The 23813-nt window shown below is 37.0% G+C and overlaps 3 protein-coding genes across 13 annotated transcripts in view; 1 reads left to right on the top strand and 2 right to left on the bottom strand.

Annotated features, from left to right (window-relative positions):
* The window catches only part of mark2b (MAP/microtubule affinity-regulating kinase 2b), a 64381-nt gene extending 55934 nt beyond the window's left edge, over nucleotides 1-8447 (bottom strand). For 2 of the 10 annotated variants that reach the window (XM_067443535.1, XM_067443525.1), the window contains exon 1: nucleotides 8174-8431. In XM_067443535.1, the coding sequence (XP_067299636.1) occupies nucleotides 8174-8242 (69 nt within the window). In that variant the 5' untranslated portion in view covers nucleotides 8243-8431. Of the gene's footprint in view, nucleotides 1-7431 lie in introns of all 10 variants that reach the window. The other 8 variants (XM_067443569.1, XM_067443560.1, XM_067443594.1 and 5 more) reach the window with 7 other exon arrangements.
* A 171-nt stretch (nucleotides 8448-8618) lies between these two features.
* Nucleotides 8619-16848, bottom strand: krcp (kelch repeat-containing protein). Its single transcript, XM_067451608.1, has 13 exons — nucleotides 16659-16848; nucleotides 16143-16301; nucleotides 15990-16062; nucleotides 13005-13064; nucleotides 12638-12905; nucleotides 12418-12549; nucleotides 11786-11973; nucleotides 11373-11569; nucleotides 11177-11268; nucleotides 10059-10113; nucleotides 9799-9896; nucleotides 9406-9500; nucleotides 8619-9303 (listed from the first exon to the last, which is right to left on the bottom strand). Exons 1-13 carry the CDS (start codon nucleotides 16718-16720, stop codon nucleotides 9172-9174), a joined length of 1611 nt encoding a protein of 536 aa, XP_067307709.1. The 5' UTR covers nucleotides 16721-16848; the 3' UTR covers nucleotides 8619-9171.
* Nucleotides 16849-17682: 834 nt separating this feature from the next.
* adad2 (adenosine deaminase domain containing 2) lies at nucleotides 17683-22810 on the top strand. Of its 2 annotated transcripts, none has more exons than XM_067451619.1 (9): nucleotides 17683-17798; nucleotides 18030-18438; nucleotides 18528-18656; nucleotides 19025-19175; nucleotides 19345-19512; nucleotides 20623-20837; nucleotides 21227-21461; nucleotides 22023-22155; nucleotides 22303-22810. In XM_067451619.1, the coding sequence occupies exons 2-9, from the start codon at nucleotides 18036-18038 to the stop codon at nucleotides 22411-22413; spliced, it is 1545 nt and encodes a 514-aa protein (XP_067307720.1). In that variant the 5' UTR covers nucleotides 17683-17798; nucleotides 18030-18035; the 3' UTR covers nucleotides 22414-22810. The 2 variants fall into 2 exon arrangements, with proteins under 2 accessions (XP_067307720.1, XP_067307727.1); XM_067451626.1 differs by having other exon boundaries at nucleotides 17703-17798; nucleotides 18033-18438.
* Nucleotides 22811-23813: the final 1003 nt, after the last annotated feature.

Raw genomic sequence — 23813 nt, forward strand, 5'->3', positions numbered from 1 at the left:
TTCACATACATAAAAAACTGCTGGCATTTTTATAAAAAAATAAAATAAAAAATAAAAAACATTTTATTCCAGTGAAATGAAATGCTTAGTGGAGCAAGAAGTGCTAATGGAGTAAATCTCTGCAGTGGAGAACTGAGTCTTTGAGACCGATCAGGGTCAGCGGACCCAACAGAGATCTGTGGTACTATGTGGTACAGAGTGAACAGCACAAAACACATGTTGAGGACTTCGCCAAGACGTGACCTGTAAAACCACTTGGTTTCGACGGACATTAAAAGCCACAAAAGCTACAGCGATGAGCAAATAATGACAGATAGAATCACAACAGGTGAAAAGATGTTCCAGAGATGGACATAAAAGAAGGAACTTGGAAGAATTGTTTTTGTTCATACAATGAAATTCTGTGGTGTCCCCCCAAAAAAATTGTGTGAACAATAAAACAGACATTTGAGGGTGAGTAAATTATCACAGATTTTCGCACTGGGTAGTTCTAGGAACTAACCTACTGGGTGGTTCCTCGAGAACTAACGAGGTTCCCTAGGGCCCTTTTCCTGGTTGCATTCACCTTGCCAGTAGGAACTCTGAAGTGACGTAAGCCAAGCTTGGTGTTGTGACTTATTTTGACGGCGAGGCTGACCTTTATTTTAACGGCGCTGAGAACGCCAGAGCCTGAGCACACAGCTCTCACATTCTCCGTCTTTATTAGTTACGATCGGTTTAACAGGGCTGTATATAACAATATGCTATAAGATAGAACTGATATACAAAAGAAAGTAGACAGTATATGAAAAAGTATTAGTGTTGGCCGTGTGGTTAATGTCGCTAGCTGAGCAGAAATACTTAATCATGTTTTGGTTGGTCACCTCGAAGCTGCGTTGGATTTGTCTTTAGCGTAAAGGCTGAGTTCCTTCTGTCCCTGATTTCCATGTTTGTAGAACTAATTTTTGGAGTAAAATAGGCTACAGTCCGTGTGTGTAGATGGCTTTTTTTTGTAAATAATTGCAGGTGTTGGTGTTTCATGTGCGTTCGATCAAACAGTGTATGCTTACATCACTGGTAATTCATTTTGTGCTGGGTTAGACACTACTCTAAAGTAGGGGATAAATTAGTTCCCCCAAAAGGAGTTCTAGAACTAAAATCATTCCTAGTTTCTATGGTGTGAACACGCCAAAATACAGTTACTTCCGCCAATAGCTCAAAGAACTATGAAAAAGTTCCTCTGGTGAATAAGGTCTTAATGTAGACTATTCATAAAAGCTCAGTAATAAACCTCACAGTGACACCCCATACTTTTCAATACACAGATGTTACAATGAGCCAAATTCTACCAAAACACTTTGTAAACAGCATCACAAAATTTTCAAATCAACATAAAACATAATTTGCAATGTGGTATATTTACAAGTGTCACATCATATTGGTGTTCTATACCAGAATCATAAAATTAGCAATCCAAACAAGAATTTGCAATACAATGCCTCTTGTAACAACGCCAGATGCCCACTTTTAAGAAGGCTTTTCAAATGGGATGTAAAAAACAAACAAAGGTAAAGTTCATCCTCAAGGCCATCTTGATGTATTTCTTAAATCTTGCAGTCAAAAATGTTCAATTATTATCTGGACTTTCGAGTTGCCCCTTGCCAACCAGTATATCGCCATGGCTGATATATGGTATTTTGACTCTGTATTTTGGGCAGCAGTGGCTCAGTGGTAGGTTGTCTACAAACCGAAAGGTTGGTGGTTCAATCCCCGGTTCCACCTCACCAAGTGTCAAAGTGTCAATGAGCAAGACGCCAAACCCCAGCTGCTCCTGATGAGCTGGATGGTGCCTTACATGACACTTTGGATAGCTATAGAAAGCGCTATATAAATGCAGTCCATTTACCATATTTTTTAATTGGCAATAATGGTTTCTGTTCGATTAAGGCTCAGAATTTTATTTTGACAGTAAAGAGAATGTCAGTGCCTGAGCACAGGAACTCCCATTCTATGTTGTCATACTTTGTTTAACAGTTCTAATACATTTTTTGGCAGAAATTGCAATTAAACCATATATAAGAGTATTATAGCATTTTTTAGTACTATTAGTAATAAAGATTGTAATAGTTTGACATATACTTTCAGACATCAGCAAATACACATTTATATAATTGAAAAAAAGTATTTGAATTTCTAATAAATAAACAATTATTTAATAAGAGAATCAGGAATGTGCTCTATAAAATGTATAAATTGTGTTATTGATTCAATTTCAAATTATTTACATCATTTAATAAATATCATGTAAAAATGTAATTGCAGCATGTGCTATTTACTCTTTAAATTAAACAGTATGATATCAAATACTGTAATTCAGCAATCTAAGATTACTTATAGCTTTCTAAGATATTGTTATCGGCCAATAAATGTATATCTAACCTACTTGAACTTTAAATTAGCATTCAATTACTGCATCACTAAGCAAATGCCTAAAACCAAGCAACATTTACATTATCTGCCCAACCTGCAGCCTAGTTGAAAAGATATTTTTTTAATGATGTTTCAGAGATTCAAAGACAGCAATCACATATTCAGAGACATTTTCCCTTTGGAATAATATGCACACATTAATTGTGTACTGTACAATCAAAAAGCATGTATTAATAAAGCCATTTGGATTGTGTGTGAAGTCAATAGTTACGCATAGGTTAGAGGATGAGAAACAGGTAAAGGCCCTTTCTCTCACTCTAAATCTGTGTTTGTGGGGTCTGGGATTTCAGGGAACTGTAACACAAGACTGTGGTGTCAGGTCACAGTATCAGCAAGGTGACACACTGAGTAACTGAGGACAAGGAAACCCTGTGTTAACACTTATTGGGGTGGTGTGCTTTTCAAACATGAATGCCACAATGCTGGAGAACAGAGTGGCAGGCCAAATGGGCATCAATTCAGGCTGAACACCAAGGTCTGTGCAAGTCCTATTGATAAAACGGCCATGTTTGTCTGATGCATGTGTATTAAAATAAACATTGCAATCAAATAGTCAATAACGAAAAATACAAGTCCCAAAGATGCAAAACTCCAAGTCATAAACATAAAAACACTGTCCCAAGTCTGATTTTTTTTTATGCAAAGCATCCTTCCCTGTGCCTGAACAAACCCATGGCGGATAATGCAAAATAATAACACATTTTCATACCTCTCCTCCTACATAGCAGGCTGAAACTCACCCACGACCTCACTAGTATGATTAACAGAAGTGATTCATTCGTCACACTCTTCCTCTGCTAAAACAGACACACTCTGAAGAAGAGGTTATAGATCTCAGAGAGGGCATCCGGAGAGCTGGACAAGGATATAAAGTCCTTCGTTTTTCATTAAGCCACTTAGCGGAAAACACACACGTTAATGCTGCCTGTATTGTATGAAGCTCAGTCAGCATTAGTCACACTGACATGAGTTATTAATGAGCATTGAATCTGTCCTACTCCTCCTCACTCCGAATGGCTCAATTTTCTATCCTCTGGCACTCGCACCGCAATCTGTGCCTTATCACATTGAAAGGGGCAAGGCTGGCTATTCTTACTGCCTGTGGTCTTCCTGGTTCCAATGTCAAATGCACTACCTGTTGACTTATTTTCTCAAAAGACCAGCAGTTTCTAAACCTTTTTGACTGTCCACAACCACATTTGAGGCCCCTGCCGCCCTTTTTCATTTACAGAAATTAGGAGAATCCATAGATATAATTTAGATTAAAGGTGCCCTAGAATGAAAAATTGAATTAACTTTGCCATAGTTAAATAAAAAGAGCTCAGTACATGGACATAACCTACTGTGAGTCTCAAACACCATTGCCTCCTCCTTCATATGTAAATCTTGTTTGTGAAAAATCCCCATGAAAAAACAGGCTATTTTCAACATAATGCCAAATGTGACGCAACCGCTGGTATCAGTAATATGTACGCCCCGAACATTTGCATGTCAGGCAATGTTCATTGTCAGGTGGAGCTGCGCAGCAGAGTCATCAATTCAGCAGGTAAACCAGCGTCACGCGAAGATAGCCAAAACGGCAGGTTATGGAAATAAATGTCATGTTCCAGGCTGTGCAGGGGACGTGACGACTTTTCATAGAATTCCCACATTAAAAAAAAATGTCAACAGTCATGGTTGATGTTGATTATAATCGGATACCACAATAATTTACTTCAAATTTGTTTTTTTGCTCTGCCCATTTCACACCACTGAGTTTTTCTAACCTGGGACAATATCAAGCAGGATTCGCTCAGCATCTGAAACTGAAGAAAGGGCCGATTCCAACCATATTCCTGCAAGCAGTAAGTAGTGATTTTATCCACTTCTTGACTGTCGAACCCATTTCTGAAGTGAAAGTTTCTTAGTAAGATAACATTACGATGATATCTCGTGTTGTCTAGATCCAACGCAAGATGCTAATACTGGAAACTCCAAGTAGCACACATAACAGTTAATAAGGTTAATATTATTTCCTGCCAGTGTTGTCATAAAATACAACAGTAGATACGCATGTCGATCCCTTTTGACTGATTGAAATCTAAATTAGCCTATATTTCATCATTAACACATAACTCAGAAAGATAACTACGTTTACCACTACTGTTTAGTTGCTTACAGCTCACTCGATCCTTGTAGCTAACGTCACCTTCACCATCTTGAAACGATAGTCATTTGACAAGGCTTCTCAATGTTAAAGGGATAGTTCATCCAAAAATGAAAATTCTTTCATCATTTATTCTCCATCAAGTTATTCCAAACCTGCATGAATTTCTTTCTTCTGCTGCAGCACAAAGTAAGATATTTGGAAGAATGTTTGTATATAAGCAGATCTTGGGCCCCATTGACTACCATTGTATTTTTTCCCCCTACTATGGTAGTCATTGGGCCCAAGATCTGTTTATATACAAACAATCTTACTTTGTGCTCAGCAGAAGAAAGAAATTCACGCAGGTTTGGAACAACTTGATGGAGATTAAATGATGACAATTTTTATTTTTGGGTAAATACATATATATTTTTGAGAACTGAAGTATGATTATTTTTGGGTAAATACATATATATTTTTGAGAACTAAAGTATGATTATTTTGCAGCGGGTGAGTAGTAAACATGACACAGACTATTTTGAGTGGCTTCTACATTACTTTGTTTGGCTAAATAAATCAAATTTATAAATCAGTACTCTAAATGTCAAACTGTAAAGCTAATGTACAGTTTTACAACATATTTACGCACTACCCAGGTCAGTTCGTGATTCAAAGTTCAGAAGTAGGGCTGAAACGATTAGTCGACAAATATCTTTGTTGTCGAGTAGTCGTTTGATCTCACGTGACCTAATGTAAGGGCCTGCAATATCGCGATTTGACAGCTGTGGCGCTAGAGTGTAATGCAGCCCTTACATGGTATTGCGGTAGAAGGAAACAGCGCATATGACAGAGTGCAAACCAATCCGATCTGGCAAAGTGTAGGAAAGTTTCACAAAACTTCGAACCAAGAATGTTGTCGTGTGCAATACATGCAAGGGGCAACTTACTTTTCATGGGAGCACGAAGTGCATGTCGTAGCACTTAAAGATGAAACATCCCAGCTCAAGAAGAGCCGGCGAGAGGTGTGTTCTCCAGCTGAAGCTCACTAATTAGTGGAAAATCTTTATTGGAGAAGGTAATACTACTTATAATAGTAATAATATTAATAATAATGATGATTAAAGTATAAATAATAATTACTGTAATGTGATTTATTTTGGATAGAATAAAGCTTGATCGAGTTTAGGAGTCCTTATTGTAACACTATCAGGTATAGTCTTATCACTTGCCTGTATTTTCTTCCATATGCAAGAAGACTTACAAAAAGAGATATGATCATTCATGTCAGTTACAGTTTCATACTGTTATTTAAAAAGGTCAGCCCAATAGTCATGTAAAAAAGATTGTAATTTGTATACTTGTAATAATTATTTGCAGATAAATATTTTACCATTCTTTGGGTCCTGAAGTAAATGTCCCGTTTCTGCAGCACCTTTTATTGATATCTTTTTTCCTCAGAGGAATTGCAGCTAATGTTTTATTTTTCAACTGGAAGAGAACAGAATATTCAAACAATGCGTAGAAAGCATTTGTGTTTGATTCGAGTTGGACAGAAATCTGACAACTGTTTTCTTGGTTCAAAGTTCATTAAAACAACCATTTTAAAAAGCTAAAGTGATTTTCTTTTTTATATATTATAGTTAGAATATGTATACTTCAATATTTTAACTAATTGAATAATCAAACAAGAATCAAAACTTACTGATTAGTCGTCCACGGCGATGGCAATAATCGGCGATTAATCGGTCTAATCATCGGTAGATTAGTCGATTATCAAAATAATAGTTTGTTGCAGCCCTATCAAGAAGCTATCATTGTCAAATCATTGCCATGACAGATGGTATAGATGTGTTAGCTGTCATTGTCATGCAGTGAAACAGCCAATCAGAGCAGAACTCTGCATTAATATTCAAGACCCTTCCAAATAAGGCAAAAACAGAGCACTACATCCTAGGGACAATTTCTAGGGTTGTAAATGGAACAGCAACCCCGTATCTGGACAATTTTTGACCTTAAATAAGCCATATACCCTCTATTTAGATATCAGATATTTTTGTTTTTAATTTTGTTTAAAATCATTCTAGGGCACCTTAAAATAATACAATTGTTGAATTCCAGAAGCTTGTGTGTGAATTAAAATAAGAAATATCTTGATTTTTAGTTTTAGCTTATTTTAGAATATTTTAAAGGAATAGATTGTATGAGTTTCTTCTGTTGAAGACAAAATTAGATCATTTAAAGAAGCTGTTGACTTCCATATTTTTTCCTACCATGGATGTCAATGGATATCGTCAACTTTTTAATTACCAACATGCTTCAATTAAGACCTTTCATGTTCAACAGAAGGAGGAAACTCACAGGTTTTTTGGGGGTGGTGAATCTCAAAGTCCTCCTGGAAATTTCCTAGGGCCCCAGTCGAAAACAAGTGCTATAGACGGGTCTAAACTGCTTGTCTGATAACTTCATCTGTAACTGCAGACTATGTTACTGATAAAGCAGAGTACACTGATTATTAGTACGCCAAACAGATAGGATTTTCAGTTTATCTATTGATTAAAACGACTTGCATTAAAAACAATTAAATCAGCCATAAAAGTACATCATCTACAACGAGGAACATGAAAGTTACCTTGACAAGCCTATCAATGAACAGTTAAGGCAAGTCATGTTGAGTTAGGGAAACTAACTTTTTTTTATCCAGTCATCTGTCTTTCAGCTTGAGAGAAATACAATTCAATAGAAAAGCAAGAATTACATCATTCACAACAACAACCACAACAAAAAACATAATCATACATATTAGTTTCTGTGCAGTCAGTGAAGATATTTCTCACCTGGCTGGATGAATTCTCTATAACACCAACACCTTGAGGCCGGGTTGACATTTTCGCCCAGATATTCTCAAAAACAGGGCCAAAGGGGGGTAATGTAAATGGAAAATCGTTTTTAGTGGTTGACCAGCATTTATAAGCTTGCCGTTGGAGGCTATTCGTCTGTTCGGAGCCTGACAGAAGTAATCAGTGTTGCTAGCTAGCTTAAACTAGCCACGCAGACAGAGATCAACAAGTTGAAGCCCAACATCAGTCCATATGTGGAGGAAGAAAAAAAACTTTTAATAAAGTCTCCAGTTGAAAATAACCAGCAGGGTCCTTGATGATGATTTAAAGTCTTCTTGGAGATACTAACATGGAGCTCACTTACTTAGATTTATATTTGCTTCCTAACGAAATGAGCCAGTTTAAAAACAATTAATAACCTCCTAGAGCTTAAAAATGACAGTCGCGGAGAACGAGGACACGAAATGGAAAAGTATCTCTCTGCGAGCAATATGAAATGTAAGGCCAATCAAAAGAAATTAATTTACTATTTTACCGACCTTTAAAAACAACCGTCAAAAAAGGTGAAAAATACCTCAACCGTCAGTTTGAGATAAAAGAAATAACGTTAAACGGCACAGGACTGAACACGCACATAACGACTGCTGAGAATGAAGGACTAGCAGACGTAAAATGGATTTCAAAAATTATCAATCCCGAGAAACCCTCATGATCCACGAAACCGTCTTCTGCCCCTTACGGGATCCCGGTGACCAAAGGTTATTGAATGAAAGGAGACGTCTGAGGGTTTGTATCCAAAGAGAAACATCCACAGTCAGGTAGTAAAATCCATGATTGGCTTCGGGGTTGTGCCGAAATGGGCTTCACTGGAGGCGTATCGGTGTCGTACTGCGGCCGAGCTGCTCAAACGCTCGTGCCTGATACCGGAACAAGCGCGAGAGGCAACATGGCCGATCTCCGGAGCGAGCGGAGGGGGGGCTGAACGGGGAGGGGCGGCGGATCCGTGCACGGATCCTCTACGCGTCAGTCGGTGCTCGCATACTGCGGTATTCGCGGTCGTAAAGGCGACTGTAGACGTGGGGTGACATCATGCGGTCGTTGTTACCGTGGAGATTTTGAAAATTAGCAGATGTCTGGACACAGGAAACAGCATCTGCTGTGCGATTGAAAGGAAAGTGTTCAAATAACTAAAAAGGCATTTTATTTAAAGAACGTTTAATTTTGAACAGGTTTGGATGCGACAGTATTTACAGCTACATCATAATTTTGCAGACACTTAAAAAATAAAACAAATCTAAAAGCATGTATATACACAAAATCGACACCAAAATAGCTTTTCATAGATTAAATCTGAATTCCTTCAGTGGAGTAAATCAGAAAACAAATTTCTATTTTTGTCAGTTAAAGGAATAATTTAGCTGTCATTGTTTGCTCACTCTTCATTCCATAAACAAATGCTATTCATTTCTGAGTAAATTATGTTTGGTTAACTAGACCTCTTCTGAAGAAAACAGTCCACTATTAATGATATATAATAATGGACTTGATCACAAATCATAACATTATAGAGAGTGACTTTTCCATCTGAGCATAAACTAATGTTGATAAATGATGATATAATGCAAATGAAATACCTGAGTGAAAGTGTAACACACTTCTTTAAATAACCACAATCAACACAAAGAACAAAATCTTTAAAGCATAAATGCATATAAAACTGAAATGTGATGCAAGTGTTTAGTCTCTTAGTTCCTCTACTGGCATAGTGAAAAGGTCAGAGAAGAAGCTCCCTTCGTTGTCACCTCCACCAAAAACCAACAGCGTCTGTGGGACTGACTCTGAAAGTTCCTCCTGTTCATCTATAGATCTCTTTAAAAGCAAATACATTAGTATAAAGGTCTATATGGTGAAAATCACAAGTTATAATTAAACAAAACTACTATATAAAAGGTGTTTAGTTTTTATTTTTACCTTTCTGCATGTGGTGGGCATGGTAATAATGGAATGTCCAGCTCGGGGAACAGAATTGAGCTGGGGTAGAATCAAAGATGACCAGCAACATGTGTCTGGAGAAAAAAAACATGGAAAGGAAAATTACAAAAGCTAGTTGGGTCAGTAAGATAAAATATATACAGCTTACCAATAATTACAATGTTATAAAAGATTTTATTGCAAATAAATGTTGTTTGAAACGTTCTATTCATCAGTCCTGGGAAAAAAGCATCACAGTTTCTACTTTTCTGGAAGAGAAATGGCTCAAAATCCATCTAACCACTGTGATGGACTTTTATCTGTCATTCCCACAATCTGATGGACTGACTCCTGGAAATGGAATCGGGAGTAGTAAAAAACACATGGTCTCACCTGTGTTGAAGATGAATGCGTCACTCAGTGCGTTGTTCCCATTGTAGCCACCATGGATCAGGAAGCTGTGGTCTGAAAGAACCGCGCAGCCATGCCAGCTGTGATACAGTATGGGACAAAGGTCAAACACTCAATACATCTAGGTTGATCAAGATGCCAAATCATGCAACCATTTGTAGTTGAGAGCATGTTTTTAAGAAACAAAATAGACCGTTTCAGTTTTTATTTACACTAAGAATAAATTTTCATGTTTTAAATACCTTCTAGGAGAGGGGGCTGTTCCACTTGTCTTCACAGCAGAAAACTCCATCAGGCCTGAAAAAGGATGTGACAATGTGCTATTTTAAGCAGACTACTCCACTTTTTAAGGAGCGCTTCAGTAATTAATGTGTAAAACAGTATTATACCAGGTGTTAAATATGCAGAAAATCTACACAAAGATCTAGATGAAGAATTTAAAAGTCTAACACAGAAGTATATCACATAGAAACAAAACCATGGATATGCCACTCCTCAACCATGTTGTAAAACTTGTCTAGTAGACTTTTTGTTCCTTCAAGCAACAGTCCTGAAATTACTTCTGAGTGGTAAAACATCTTCTTCCAGCAGTGATTGCATTAAACTTTCTTACTGTCAGTATCGTAAAAATCTGCCAATCTATTACTACCCATTATTCTAATAAGATATTTAATAGCTTTTGTTTTCATACACAATTTTTCAGCCATGAACTTACAGGACAAGAATATAGACAAGATTATTATTTAAAGAAAACAGATGAACACAGACTGTGCTTTACTTTTCATTTTCAACACCACATAAAGCAGATGACGGAGGCCATTCAAACACTGAACAGGCAAATATGAACAATGAATATTACAAAATACAATTACGATAAACACGTAGTTTAAAAAAAATTACTGAACTAGACTCAATCAACTTTCTTTATCTGCCTGAACTCAAATCTTCCTTCTGGTCCGCATTGACTTAAACTGTGTCCTCGTCTGTGCCAGTGTTTTGCTGACTTTCGACTCCTTCATCCTCCACTGCATCCACATCAGTGCCTCTTTTATCAACAAGATCACAACTATTTGACCACCTGCAGAAACTTCACCTCATATTGATTCTAGATAATCGCTAATTAATATGCACACTCGCCACCAACTGGACAGGGGTGGAAATTACAGTTACAAGTTTAAATAGATTGCTCTCAGTGTAATGTGTCAAAATGACGGATTCAGATTTTGCCATCACTGCTAAAAAATAAAAAATAAGGTGATCACAGAAAATATTTGGTTACCGTGACTATTGCCTGAGTGAGAAACCAAATTCAAATCAAATAATACATCTCTTGAAGAGTCACAATTATTGCAGTGCTTACCAAGGTCTAGCATGAACATGTCATTGAAGCAGACAGGGGTGTCCCATCCCCCAAACACAAAGATCCTCCCCTGCATCACACATGCTGAGTGCCTGCACAAATTAAAATATAACCACTATCAATCATGCAATTAATGAAATAGTACATATCTCAATGTTTCTAATGCTTTAAATAACTGATTTTTTTACAACCATACCCCGAGCGGGGAGCAGGCTTCTCTCCATTGACAATGGGTTGATACCAGATGGCCATATCAGGGTTAAAGATGTAGATGGAGTCACTGCAGCCGTCTGGTTCTGGATGTGGGCGAGGAAACACTCCTCCAAACACAAAGAGCTCCCCCCGGAACATGCTGCAGCTGTGGTAAGCCAGAGGAGGCACTTTTCCCTGTGCCTAAAGAGGTAAAGAAAATTCAGAAGAGTTTTTAAGTACAGTCAGAACCTCCTGGCTATTGAGATCTGCATTTACGACGAATGTGAAAAAGCTTTCATCTATAACACAAAAACAAATCATATGTGCCAAGTCATGCAGTTGCAGCAATACAGTATAGTCTTTTGAAGATAATCGACAGGTTTTTGTTGTTTATCTTAGAATAAATTGCAGACTAACCTCCACCAATGTCCAACGCCAGCTTTGTGTGTCTAAGATGTGAACATCATTAAACCATTTCTTATGCTTTGAGCCACCAAACACAAAGATTCGCTTGGACTCAGGGTCATAGGTTGCAGTGTGACCGATGCGGGCCTCAGGGGTTGGTCCTTCTGCCAGGGTTTCAGCAGGTACCCAAGAAAGATCCTCTGAAAAATTTTTTTTCATGAAATCAAAATGGACAATGTTGCAGTACCCATTATACTGTCCAAAAAGTATTATTTGACATTATTTTTTTCAATTCATGTGCATAATCTTCAGTGATTCATCATCAGCATCATCTTTTCTCTTATGCTTTTACAGACATGAAGGCGGGATAACTTCTCACTCACATGAGATCACAGCAATATCAAACCACAATGATCCAATCAATTCCCGATGGACAAAATCCCAACCTACATTCTTTTTCCTTGTTCGACACACTGTTTTATTCAGATATGCATAGCAATAGGGTATAAAAGACAATAGTAACTTGAGTTTCTTGGTGACTTTAAGAGCAGAGTTATATCTACCAAGCAATAGCAGGTCTAATAATAATAATATAATATCAATTACAATCTATTGACATTGAGGCAGAAACATGAAATTCTTACCTGTGCACAGTTTCCAGATGGGGTCTTTGCAGAACTGCATTCTGGATCCTTGTCCTCCGATCATAATAGCTGTCTGAGGGTCAATGGGACAGAGAGTCTGACCCCAGCGACCTGACGGCTTGTTCAATGGAGCTGGAAAAGAAATATTGCAAAACATAAAACAATGATCATAAGACATTTTTCATACGCTCCATGTGAAAGCAATGAAAAGTTCACTCACCAGTCTGTGAGGGTGTTTTGGCCTGCTTGCCTTTAGCTTTGTGGCTTTGAGAACTGGAAGTTGCAATCTGTTCTTCCTTTTGAGAGAACAGACGTGTTTGACCTCCACGAGGATTATTCTTGCCTCGTCTGTGAGGTGTTGCCTTTTCAGAGGCGTTAGGACAGATGTTCTCCTTTCCTCTCCCTTCACTGATTTCTTCTTCCTCCTCTCCCTGAGACCATTTCCTCTTGCCTGGGCACTCCCTCAATTCAGATGCTGTGGAGTTACACTAAAAACAATGTATTGAGAGAAAACACTGCAGGTAAGTACAAGCAAACAAAGAGCAAACCCAATCTCAGTCAAAATAGGTATAACAGGCTGAACTCACCTCTGGAGTGCATTCCATCTGTGAAACAGTCAACACTGGATCCAAGAAATCACTTGAGCCCTTTAGAAAGCAGGATCATGGGTAAATTAGTTGTCAGAATAAGTTATGCATAGGTTTACAGACTTAAATTACAAACACAAAATTATTTAATTTTACTCCTTAAAAATTATGGATCATTTGATTTCAGCTTTCAGCAAACTGTACCAACTTCAGTAGTGTTTAAAAAAAATCATTTAAAGTCGCAATGTAACAAGTAGCAACAGATCTTTTCATTGTAAGGGGTTTAATTGAACTAATTGATTGGAGAAATCTGGCATGTGTCACCTATTGATCTGAGTTACAACATTAAACAAATAATAAAAGAAGAAAAGAAGAAGAAAAGAAGAAAAAAATTATAAGTATGAAAAGGAATATAGGTACATAAATGGTTGTAACAATATATTGTGTCACAATAAATTGCAATAAAAATAATGCAACAATACATTTTGTGGATAGTGACAAAATACACTCACCTAAAGGATTATTAGGAACACCTGTTCAATTTCTCATTAATGCAATTATCTAATCAACCAATCACATGGCAGTTGCTTCAATATATTTAGGGGTGTGGTCCTGGTCAAGACAATCTCCTGAATTCCAAACTGAATGTCAGAATGGGAAAGAAAGGTGATTTAAGCAATTTTGAGCATGGCATGGTTGTTGGTACCAGATGGGCCGGTCTGAGTATTTCACAATCTGCTCAGTTACTGGGATTTTCACGCACAACCATACAAAGAATGGTGTGAAAAGGGAAAAACATCTAATATGTGGCAGTCCTGTGGGTGAAAATGCCTTGTTAATGCTAGAGGTCAGAGGAGAATAGGCTGACTGATTCAAGCTGATAGAAGAGAAACTTTGGCTGAAATAACCACTCGATACAACCGAGGTATGCAGCAAAGCATTTGTGAAGCCACAACACGCACAACCTTGAGGCGGATGGGCTACAACAGCAGAAGACCCCACCGGGTACCACTCATCTCCACTACAAATAGGAAAAAGAGGCTACAATTTGCACAAGCTCACCAAAATTGGGCAGTTGAAGACTGGAAAAATGTTGCCTGGTCTGATGAGTCTCGATTTCTGTTGAGACATTCAGATGGTAGAGTCAGAATTTGGCGCGAACAGAATGAGAACATGGATCCATCATGCCTTGTTACCACTGTGCAGGCTGGTGGTGGTGGTGTAATGGTGTGGGGGATGTTTTCTTGGCACACTTTAGGCCCCTTACAGAGTTTTTCCTGGGTCAGAAATGGTCTTCGGTGGTGGCTGACCAGACATGGTCATCCACACACATGCATGCATGAGCGCACACAGCAACAGTAAAAGTACCTACCTTTGTGATCTGTGAGCCCAATACTGACGATAAATATAAAATATTTAAAAAAAAATTTTTTTTAAATGCATTTATCATTATGTATGATGTCTTGATGTTTGTTTCTTTAGTTCCTTGTTTTTACACAGTTTGCATGGTTTACCGATTAATTATTTTGGCAACAATTAAAAAGTAGCATTTAATAACAAATAGTCTAATTCTCTACCATATACAATTTAATACAATTATTGGCTATCAACAACTTGCGGTGTTCTGGTTTTACCTTTTTCCAGTCTAAATTATTATTATTATTATATTGGTAATATACTACACATTATCAATTATAAATAGGCCTACTCAAAATAAATACATGAAAATACTGTGGATTATTAAAACTAATTTTTACTAACCCCTCTTGTTTAATGGGGTAAGCACATTTGCATTCTCATTTCAGAGGTGTTGTGAATAAATTATTACACACCGATTTGTGAGTTCAGAGTTGGACAGATCAGTTCATTTAAATGAATCGGTTCAAATGAGTCATTAATTCACGAATCAGACAAAAACGAACGTGTTATATGTTAACCCAGACTGCTAAAACAACACGGAGGAGAGGAGGGGGCTGTTCCACTTGTCTGTTAACCCAGACTGCTAAAACAACACGAAAGATTTGTCAACACAGAAAACACTTCATTAGGATATTTTTTCATTTATTTGAAAGTATGGTTGATGTCAGCTGCGTGTGCAAAAGGTCTGTCAAAAGAGGTGCGCTCAAATCATTTCAGATTGGTTTCTTGAACATGAGAATGAGTTCACTGTACTAAAATGGCCCCCACAGTCACCAGATCTCAAGCCAATAGAGCATCTTTAGGATGTGGTGGAACCGGAGCCTCATGCCCTAGATGTGCATCCCACAAATCTCCATCAACTGCAAGATGCTATCCTATCAATATAGGCCAACATTTCTAAAGAATGCTTTCAGCACCTTGTTGAATTAATGCCACGTAGAATTAAGGCAGTTCTGTAGGCAAAAGGGGGTCAACCACAGTATTAGTATGGTGTTCCTAATAATCCTTTAGGTGAGTGTATATTGTGTATGGTTCACCCAAAATGAAAATTACTGTGTGAGAGAATTTTAGTGTCACTACATAACTACTATATCATGTTGAATATAATGTATTATAGTGCAATGGTGGAATATTTTTGGGTCCTGATAATGCCAAATGTCTTATGTTTCTAGCAAAAAGCGGAATTTTAAATGGATCTAGTCAGTGACAGAGTGCAAACATATTCATAAAACATAATGCAGTATTTTTAGCTTCAGAATCATGAATATTTGTATTCTGGTGTCACCATTGTCCTGTGCATTGGGTTACCAGCATCAAATCCAAGCATATTCATCTCAAATTTAGCATTTTAAATCAACAGTACAATTTTTTTTTTTTTTACCATATATCTTTAAGTATCGAAATATCATATACAGCATCATGATATGTCGAATCGACATGAGGGTATCGCTACACCTCTATATAGATGAATAGTTTGCATTTAGATCATAAACATGCATTTAAAAATGGATTGGGTAAATTTTCATTTCATGCAGTCTGAGCTTAAATCTTTGACCAGTCTCTTACCCCACTGATTTTGACAGTTAAGGTTGCTCCACTGGACCAGACTCCATCCTCACCAGTTTCCCATGACAGACATCTGAGGAGAGGGAAGATTAAGGGGTTAAAGATTATAATCTAAAACATACTAGCTTGGTTTAACACAAACAGTAATCTTACTTGTTAAATGGTGTTAGTTTTCCCATATTAATGGGTATGTCCCTCTCATCAGCAAGTTCTACAGAGATAGACTCTCGCTTTCCCCAGTCTCCCCTGGAGAAGAGAACCATCAGCTGAATACTAGGCTGGATCTCAACTGAGCTCTGCCATCCATCACGCCTGTCGTGGACAATAAATCATGAAGATTACGATCCCTTATTTAAAGAACACCGTTTTAACATATAATAACCGAGACACGTAGCTACAGTACAGTTGATATAGTGCACAACTGTCGCGCAAGAATTTCAAGAGGCGGGAGACAGAAAGCATTTCACTGTCAAAGCTTGCATGACGCCAATCATTGCTTAATAATGATAAAATATATGAAGCTATCTGAATATTAATTCATGCATGAAACCATTTAAATCATTGGAAGCATGGGCAACTTGAATTGCATTAAAATAACTAAATAGAAAGCACATCAATCAATGTAACGTTAGTGGAGTTCCGATGTTTGTTTATCTCATTGAACTTTACCTTAAAATCTGCTGTGGTGGTTCATCTACTCCAAATACAGCATAAAGACCAAATTCGTCCATTTGAACCTTTTTAAGATGACACTCTCCAACAGAAAAGATACAAAAAATTAAATTTGCAAAACTCCGCTACGCAGAGCTCTATCTCCCGCCGACTTGACGCACAATACATATAAAACCCGCGCCACTGCCACTACGTTTCATTCAAGAAGCGCAGTGATTGGATGAGTGGGCGGATACGGAATTCAGTAGACCAATCGTATAGAAGACGCAACCGTTTGTCGGGTGTTGCAGTGTTGATTGCTAGGTAAAACCAGCCAATGGACGAATGACTTTATAACAGGCGGGATGCATGGAGGAGGAACATCTTTGTGTTGGTAATCTATGAAGAGAATTTAATCTCATAATATATATATATATATTATGAGATTAAATTCTCTTCATAGATTACCAATGGTTGGTTATTATATATTGTAAATAAACGTGTCTCTTAGTATTTTTACATTCATATATAGTCTTAATAATCTGTCGTAAATGTCAATAAATTTACTAAAAGAAATACATAAATCAAAATACTGTCGACTGGGGACACCTGCTGGTCATGTTTATAACTGCCATGAAGATATATTTTAGTATTTGCTTTGAACAGCGTTCAAAACGTATTCCCCCGGTTTCACAGACAACACTTAAAATTAGTCCCAGACTAAAATGCATTATTGAGCTTTTTTAACGGAAAGCAACTTCACGGACATAAAATTATGTTACTGCCATTGTTTTGTCTCAAGGTGCACACTTTAATGTTTTTTCTAAGACAAGTTTATAAAAAAATATTTAAATACCCTAATTTAACTAAAAACCTAATCATGATCCCAAACCCTGTCTGTAGAACTGGGAAGTAGTTTCTCAAACTTTACAGTTTGGATTTATACAACTATTAATTTATATATATATAATTATTTAAATGTAGATTTTTTTTAATATACAAAATCTGTTTGTGACGCGTTTATAATTTATTAAGGCTTTTACGCGTTTATGCCGTCACGTGATTCAAGCAGGCCCCTCCTAAATATGATCTCAACCTTGCAGGTGAACGGGAGTTGCTGATCAATTTATTCGATAAAAAAGCTCGTTTACAAATCAGGTAACGTATAGTTCAACATAGCTAACGTGTCAGTTTGTCATGTATTTTGTATTACTTACACTCTAGCTCACATTGCTTAGCTAAAATAAGGCACTTGCTGAGATAAACGTCACATCAGGCCCATAAATTACTTTTTCTTTTTTTTAATCAACATGTGTGTGTTGTGTATTAATATATGTCCAGAAATAGTTCTTTTTTATGAAGTTTATCGAACTGCATGACCTTTTACAGCAGATAATGGCAAACCACGGTGTCAATGCAGAGGGGAAACGGCTCCCACGAATGGCTGCCACTCTAATGATGCGCTTCGCTCCTAAGAGGGAGCCCCACTTTGGCGTCCACAGGGCCAACCTCAGGCGTCTTACCCCTACCAGTGAGTGTGAAGATTCTCCGTCTACTGGAGAAGACAATCAAACCACCAACCCAGAGTTGCCGCACTTTGATATAGAGGAACCCTCTGCTGTTGGCCACCATACCTTAGAAATCCCTTCATTGGAGTCTTCCCAAGTGGAGGACCTGGACTCTGGCCCAGAATCCCCCTCTGTATGGAGCCTGAGTAGTATTATAGGGGGTGAAACAACCCTAGAAGACCTGGAAGACACAGCAGGTGGTGATCTAAAGAGGGGCCAGAGAACTGGAGGTACCTTATACTTTTTAAAGAATTTTTATTCTGTTTTGTGTCAGATGTTTCTTTACTACTACTGTTGTCTCAAATTCTTGCTCTTTCAGTAAAGTTTACGGACTGGCACAAACGGCGCGTAACAGCCGTGTGTACTGAACGTTTTGGCAAGCTGCTCAGAGAATGCCCTGAGTACCACGGGACTAAGAGCTGCTTTGCTGCTTTTGTACTGGAGAGAGGTGAGATGCACTGCCAACCTCTGTTATAAAACTAGACCACTCTGTTCATGACTAGAGCGGTGTACGAAATTCGAAAATTATTAAAAACTGTATTTTTTTAAATACTTTTTTATTTTTACGCAATTTTTTAATAAAACGTTTTTTTCTTGACAAAGATAATATTAACTACTGGTGAGCTAGCTACTGGTGAGCAGAATTCACAACCAAATTTTAAAAACCAAAATGTAAAACTAGCAAGGCATTTTGCAAAGTGCATGAATAAAACCAGTATGCTTTGTATTTGTTTGTGAACTTTTTGTTGTTGTTTTTTTTTTACTGTCCTCAGCATTTTTTTTAATGGTTAAATATGTTTTTAATGTGTGTATCAGAAGTACGTGACACGAATGCGCAGAACTGTGAGCAATATGAAGTGGTAGCTCTGGGATCAGGTCAGAACTGCAGCAGTGGTTGGCTTTCTTACACGGGATCTGTCGTCCATGACTGTCACGCCATTGTCATTGCCCGCAGAGCCCTCAAAAGGTTTGCAAAAATTTTCAGCAGCATATTTAGAAACTATATAAAAATGAACATTTGTATTTATGTAATGTATGTGTTCAATATTAGACATGGCAAATATCTTTCAAATATCTTCACTATTAATTCACTATTATATATTTTTAAGTAGATAAATGTGTCTTCGGTGTCACAGGTACTTGTACAAGCAGCTCCTGCTGTTCTACAGTGCTGATCCAGAGCTAAAGCAGCGCTCTATATTGGAAAGTGTTCCATCTGAACGACTGCTTCAGCTAAAACCACACATGTACCTTCACCTCTACACTAACAAAACCCCTAAAGGAGCAGCTCAGAGTATAGTTTTGTAAGTATTATTATTAGAATGTACTATGCTTACATGCTATGCTATAGATCTTCCAGGACGGGGATGGGCAACTTCAGTTCTGGAGGGCCATTATCCTGCAGAGATTAACCCTATTTAAACACAACTGAACAAGCTAATCAATGTCGTCACGATTAATAGAAAGCTATGGATGGATGGACAGGTCAGTTTTTATCAGAGTTGGAGCTAAACTCTTCAGGACAGTGCCTCAGGACCGAAGTTGTCCATTTCTGTTCTAGATGAGTACATTTTCAAAATGAAATAATTCATTGAATATTAAAAGACAATTTAAAAGTGTATAAGCATTAAAAATTACTACAACAGACCATGAATAACCCCCAAACATGTATTATTGTCACACCAATAATATGTGTTAAATATCACTGTAATAATATGTCTGTATTGTATGTTGCCTTAATCAAAAATGTTCATTAATGAGTACATTGTGTGATAATAAAGTAATTTGTAATTTTGACAGATTTACCTGCTTTAAAAACATTCCAGTAAACAATGATAATGGGGATAAGAAGTAAAAAGGGGAGACAATTACATCTTAAAGCATCTGTGTGAAAACAAACCTGGAAAGAGACATGAGAACTTGGGGGAGAAAAATTAGATTATTTGGCATTCCAGTGAATTGTTCATGGGATATATCAGTAAAACTAAATCGGGTAGAGCAGACCACAAATATGTATACGTATATGTTGATGTTTTTTTTATGTTACCGTGAAATACAAATAAATAAAAGAGAATCATGATGAAAATAGCTCTGCAAATGTAGAGCTCTTGCTATAGATACTCTTGCATTACCATGTCATATTAAAATACCAACGTGTTCTTATTCTCTTGATGTCTGAAAATAGAACATGAAGGAAATTTAAAGCTCATTCACTCAAAACATACCTGAGCCAGCTAATCAAGGTCTTCAGGCCTATTATAGTGTGACAACTAGTGTGTTGGAGCAGGGTTGGAACTAAACTCTGCATGGCTGTGGGCCGCCAGAAGCTGAGTTTGGCACCCCTGGTCAACTGTCTAGTACATCTTTTAAAACACTAAATAAGTGTAACATCTTCATGTATTTATTTTTTACAGAAAGTCTCAAAGCAGTGCTTACACCACTCTGAAGCTGCAGTGCCATGCTAAAGGCTCTCTCATCCCTGCTGCTTTCCTGCTTCCAAGCGTGTGGGGTGCACGCATCTGCTGCATGTCGGACAGTGCCAAACTCACCCGTTGGACTGTCATTGGAGTGCAGGGGGCACTACTAAGTCATTTTATTAACCCAGTCTACATTACCAGCGTTGTACTTGGTAAGCTGTTCACATTTGCAGGTTTTAGTCAAATATTAGCTTCTGTCTTGTTCTGTAAATCTTTTTTGTGTGTTTCACTTCGCTTTTGTCTAGTTTCACATCTCACAGAAGCTGCTCTGACCACACGGAGTAATGTTAATTTCATCTTCCACTTGTTTAGATGCTTTATATTAATATAACTGTAGGAATTAGGAAATGTTCATTTGAAAATGTGAAACATATGATGTGCAATGTATTGCTTCATTATTGTGTAAGAGAGCCTTACTATTTTGTGTTTTAACATTTTATAAAAGAGACAATTTTGTGTGTACATTTCATATTCATGGATGAGATCCAAGCAGCCAGAAGAATGGCTGTACTTATTAATCTTTTCTCCACATGTTGTCTAGGTGATTCCAGACACTGCTCAAACAAAGTGTCTGAAATTATCAACAACCGTCTGGGCACAGGCTGGAATAGTGCTCTGCCTCCTCCATTCAAACAAACCGCCATCTTCTTCCTGAGTGGAGAGAGTGTGTGGCCTGTTGAGAGAACTGACGACTGCAAAGACCTCAGTGTCAACTGGTGTTTGGGAGACTCCAGTATTGAGGTTCTGGACAGCACCGCTGGCTATGCAATCAACAAGTCAGTCATAGTTAATAAACAAGCTAATGATGTTCTTATCCCATGCAAGTTTATTGCCTATGTAGCGTTAGACTATTATAAATATGTGCACCATTTTAGGAGCTGACCACCCTGTTGTAATCTGTTTGTTTGTCACAATAGATCTCAAAATTTGGCATCCAGAAGTAAAAATCAAATTTATTTTGTCCAATTTCTTAGCAAATATGAATAAACCCACTCCTTTAGTATGTCATCTGTGATTTCTACATAATTTAAAGAAATCTTGTTTAGTCGCTGATTATAATATCTGATTATTTTGTGAATATTTTTAATTATAATCCATACCTTTAGTCAGTTGACATTGACAAGTCATTAGTTTTATATTGTATTTTTATTTTTGTACTGTTCATGCACTATTTTTGCATATATGCTTATCTACTTTGCTGACTTCTATATTTTGTGAAGTATATCTATTTAAATTCAATCTTATTCAATGTTTACTATTAATCCTCAGTCCTTTACTCCACTCAATGAATTGATTGCCTTTCAGTTTATATAATTCTTTTTAATTCTTTCTCTCAGTTCTCCATTTGTAAGTGGTCCTGGATCGTCAAGCAGACTTTGCAAAAGAGCGTTGTACTTCTGCTTCAGACAAGTCTCAGCACTGTCAGGCCACCATGACTTTTTGTCATTCTCCACATACCGCAATGCTAAAGTATGTGTATATAGATTTGTATGATATATCCATATACATGCAGTTATGAGTATATTAGTTAAATCTGAGTTTGCATGCACATAAATATGACATTTTGTACTCTAATCTGCTGTTGTAAACTGTTAATCTGTTTTATATTCAATCTAGATGGCTGCCCAGCTGTATCAGGAGACCAAGACTCAAGTCAATGTGCAGTTCTTGGCCAACAGTGCTGGACCATGGAACTCCAAACACTTGGTTGATTGCTTCAGTCGCTAAATGACACTTCGGAGTCGCTTCGGTTTATTGTTCGCTGATGCTTGAAAACATAAGTTCATATGTAAGTTCTTAGTTCATCATTCAATAAGGCATTTAAGTGTGCTTCCACTGAAAATATTTGTTCTAAAAAGTGTAAAGAGTACTACCAGCTATTTTAACTTTAACTGTTATTTAATATTTGTGTGATTGTTTTATTTTTTCAGTGTTATTTAGATTCTGTGAGTTGCCATTTTGTTTATTTGGTAAGAAAGATGGAAGAGACTTTAAGTTTGACATTCCTACACAGAACTATTATAGTAGTTTAAAAGAACACTGTAAGGCTCAGGCCTCCCCTAATTCAAGTTTATTCCCATTCATAATTTGTGATCAAGTAAACAATAAAAATTGTGAAAATGACTGATCATGGAATATTGGTTTGTCAGGAACCAGTAACACCACTGACAAACAGTTTGGTTGTCAACCACTAGAGCTAGAACATGTGGTCACAACAGATGCTAAAGAGCTGTGCTGTATGAACCTATACTATGAATTGTATTCAAGTGGTTTGGCTTTTAGCAGTGTTTATCTCCATAGTAACTTATGCTCCACAGCTAAACTGCTCCAGGGCAGGTTATGTTCTGGATAAGAGAACTGAAAATGGACCCATCAGCTGTGAGCAAAGTGACACACCTCTAATAAAGCCACTCCCTCTGTTTCTACTACAAATTAAAGGTCATGGCATGCAAATGTTTTTTAAAGACTAAAGCGTATGGGCTTTTAATAATGCTTATTATTAGTAATAATAATAATTCTGAATGACTGGATATTTATTTTTTATATTATTTATCTTTATTATACCCATAATACGTTACATGTGTATCATTTTAGTTAATCAATTATTAATAGGCACGTTGTTAAAATTGATATATATAGACTATATAAAGATCATACAAATAAACTTTAAAATAAAAAAGCTATAAAAATGACTACATGTAAGCTTAAATGTCCAACTCTATATATCAACTAAACTAACTTAATAACGTTCACTTGCATTGACATATAAAATTTTTCTTTAAGTTGTCCTCTTGATATATAGCTCTCTTCTTCTTGCTGTGTAAATTTGTTTAAATTCTTACAATTTTTCAATCATGTAATATTCTGAAATGATTCTCGCTGCTGCTCTAGCAAGATGTGACTCTCAGTTCCACTGATCCAGAGGGTATGATTGGCTCTTCATTACTGATGTCACCCCTAAACTCACACTGTAAAAAAATATTGTTGGTTTAACTTAAGAAAGTAAGTAACCTGGTTGCCTTAATTTAAATTATTGAAATTAATTTTATTGAATTGATACAGTGAAGGAAATTGGTTAAATATGTGATAATGTGATAAATAATGAAAATAGCACAATTTGGTGTTTC

This window comes from Pseudorasbora parva, chromosome 1, assembly GCF_024679245.1.
Source record: "Pseudorasbora parva isolate DD20220531a chromosome 1, ASM2467924v1, whole genome shotgun sequence".
Taxonomy (NCBI): domain Eukaryota; kingdom Metazoa; phylum Chordata; class Actinopteri; order Cypriniformes; family Gobionidae; genus Pseudorasbora; species Pseudorasbora parva.

What these genes read in the sequence shown, in the direction of transcription:
- krcp (XM_067451608.1), bottom strand. Translation starts at nt 16,720, where the DNA reads ATGGACGAATTTGGTCTTTATGCTGTATTTGGAGTAGATGAACCACCA. An exon ending in AAACTAACACCATTTAACAA is followed by an intron (nt 16,063 to 16,142) that starts GTAAGATTACTG and finishes CCCTCTCCTCAG; the next exon opens with ATGTCTGTCATGGGAAACTG. An exon ending in TGCCCACCACATGCAGAAAG is followed by an intron (nt 9,304 to 9,405) that starts GTAAAAATAAAA and finishes TTGCTTTTAAAG; the next exon opens with AGATCTATAGATGAACAGGA.
- adad2 (XM_067451619.1), top strand. Translation starts at nt 18,036, where the DNA reads ATGGCAAACCACGGTGTCAATGCAGAGGGGAAACGGCTCCCACGAATG. An exon ending in TGCTTTTGTACTGGAGAGAG is followed by an intron (nt 18,657 to 19,024) that starts GTGAGATGCACT and finishes TGTGTGTATCAG; the next exon opens with AAGTACGTGACACGAATGCG. An exon ending in CATTACCAGCGTTGTACTTG is followed by an intron (nt 20,838 to 21,226) that starts GTAAGCTGTTCA and finishes CATGTTGTCTAG; the next exon opens with GTGATTCCAGACACTGCTCA.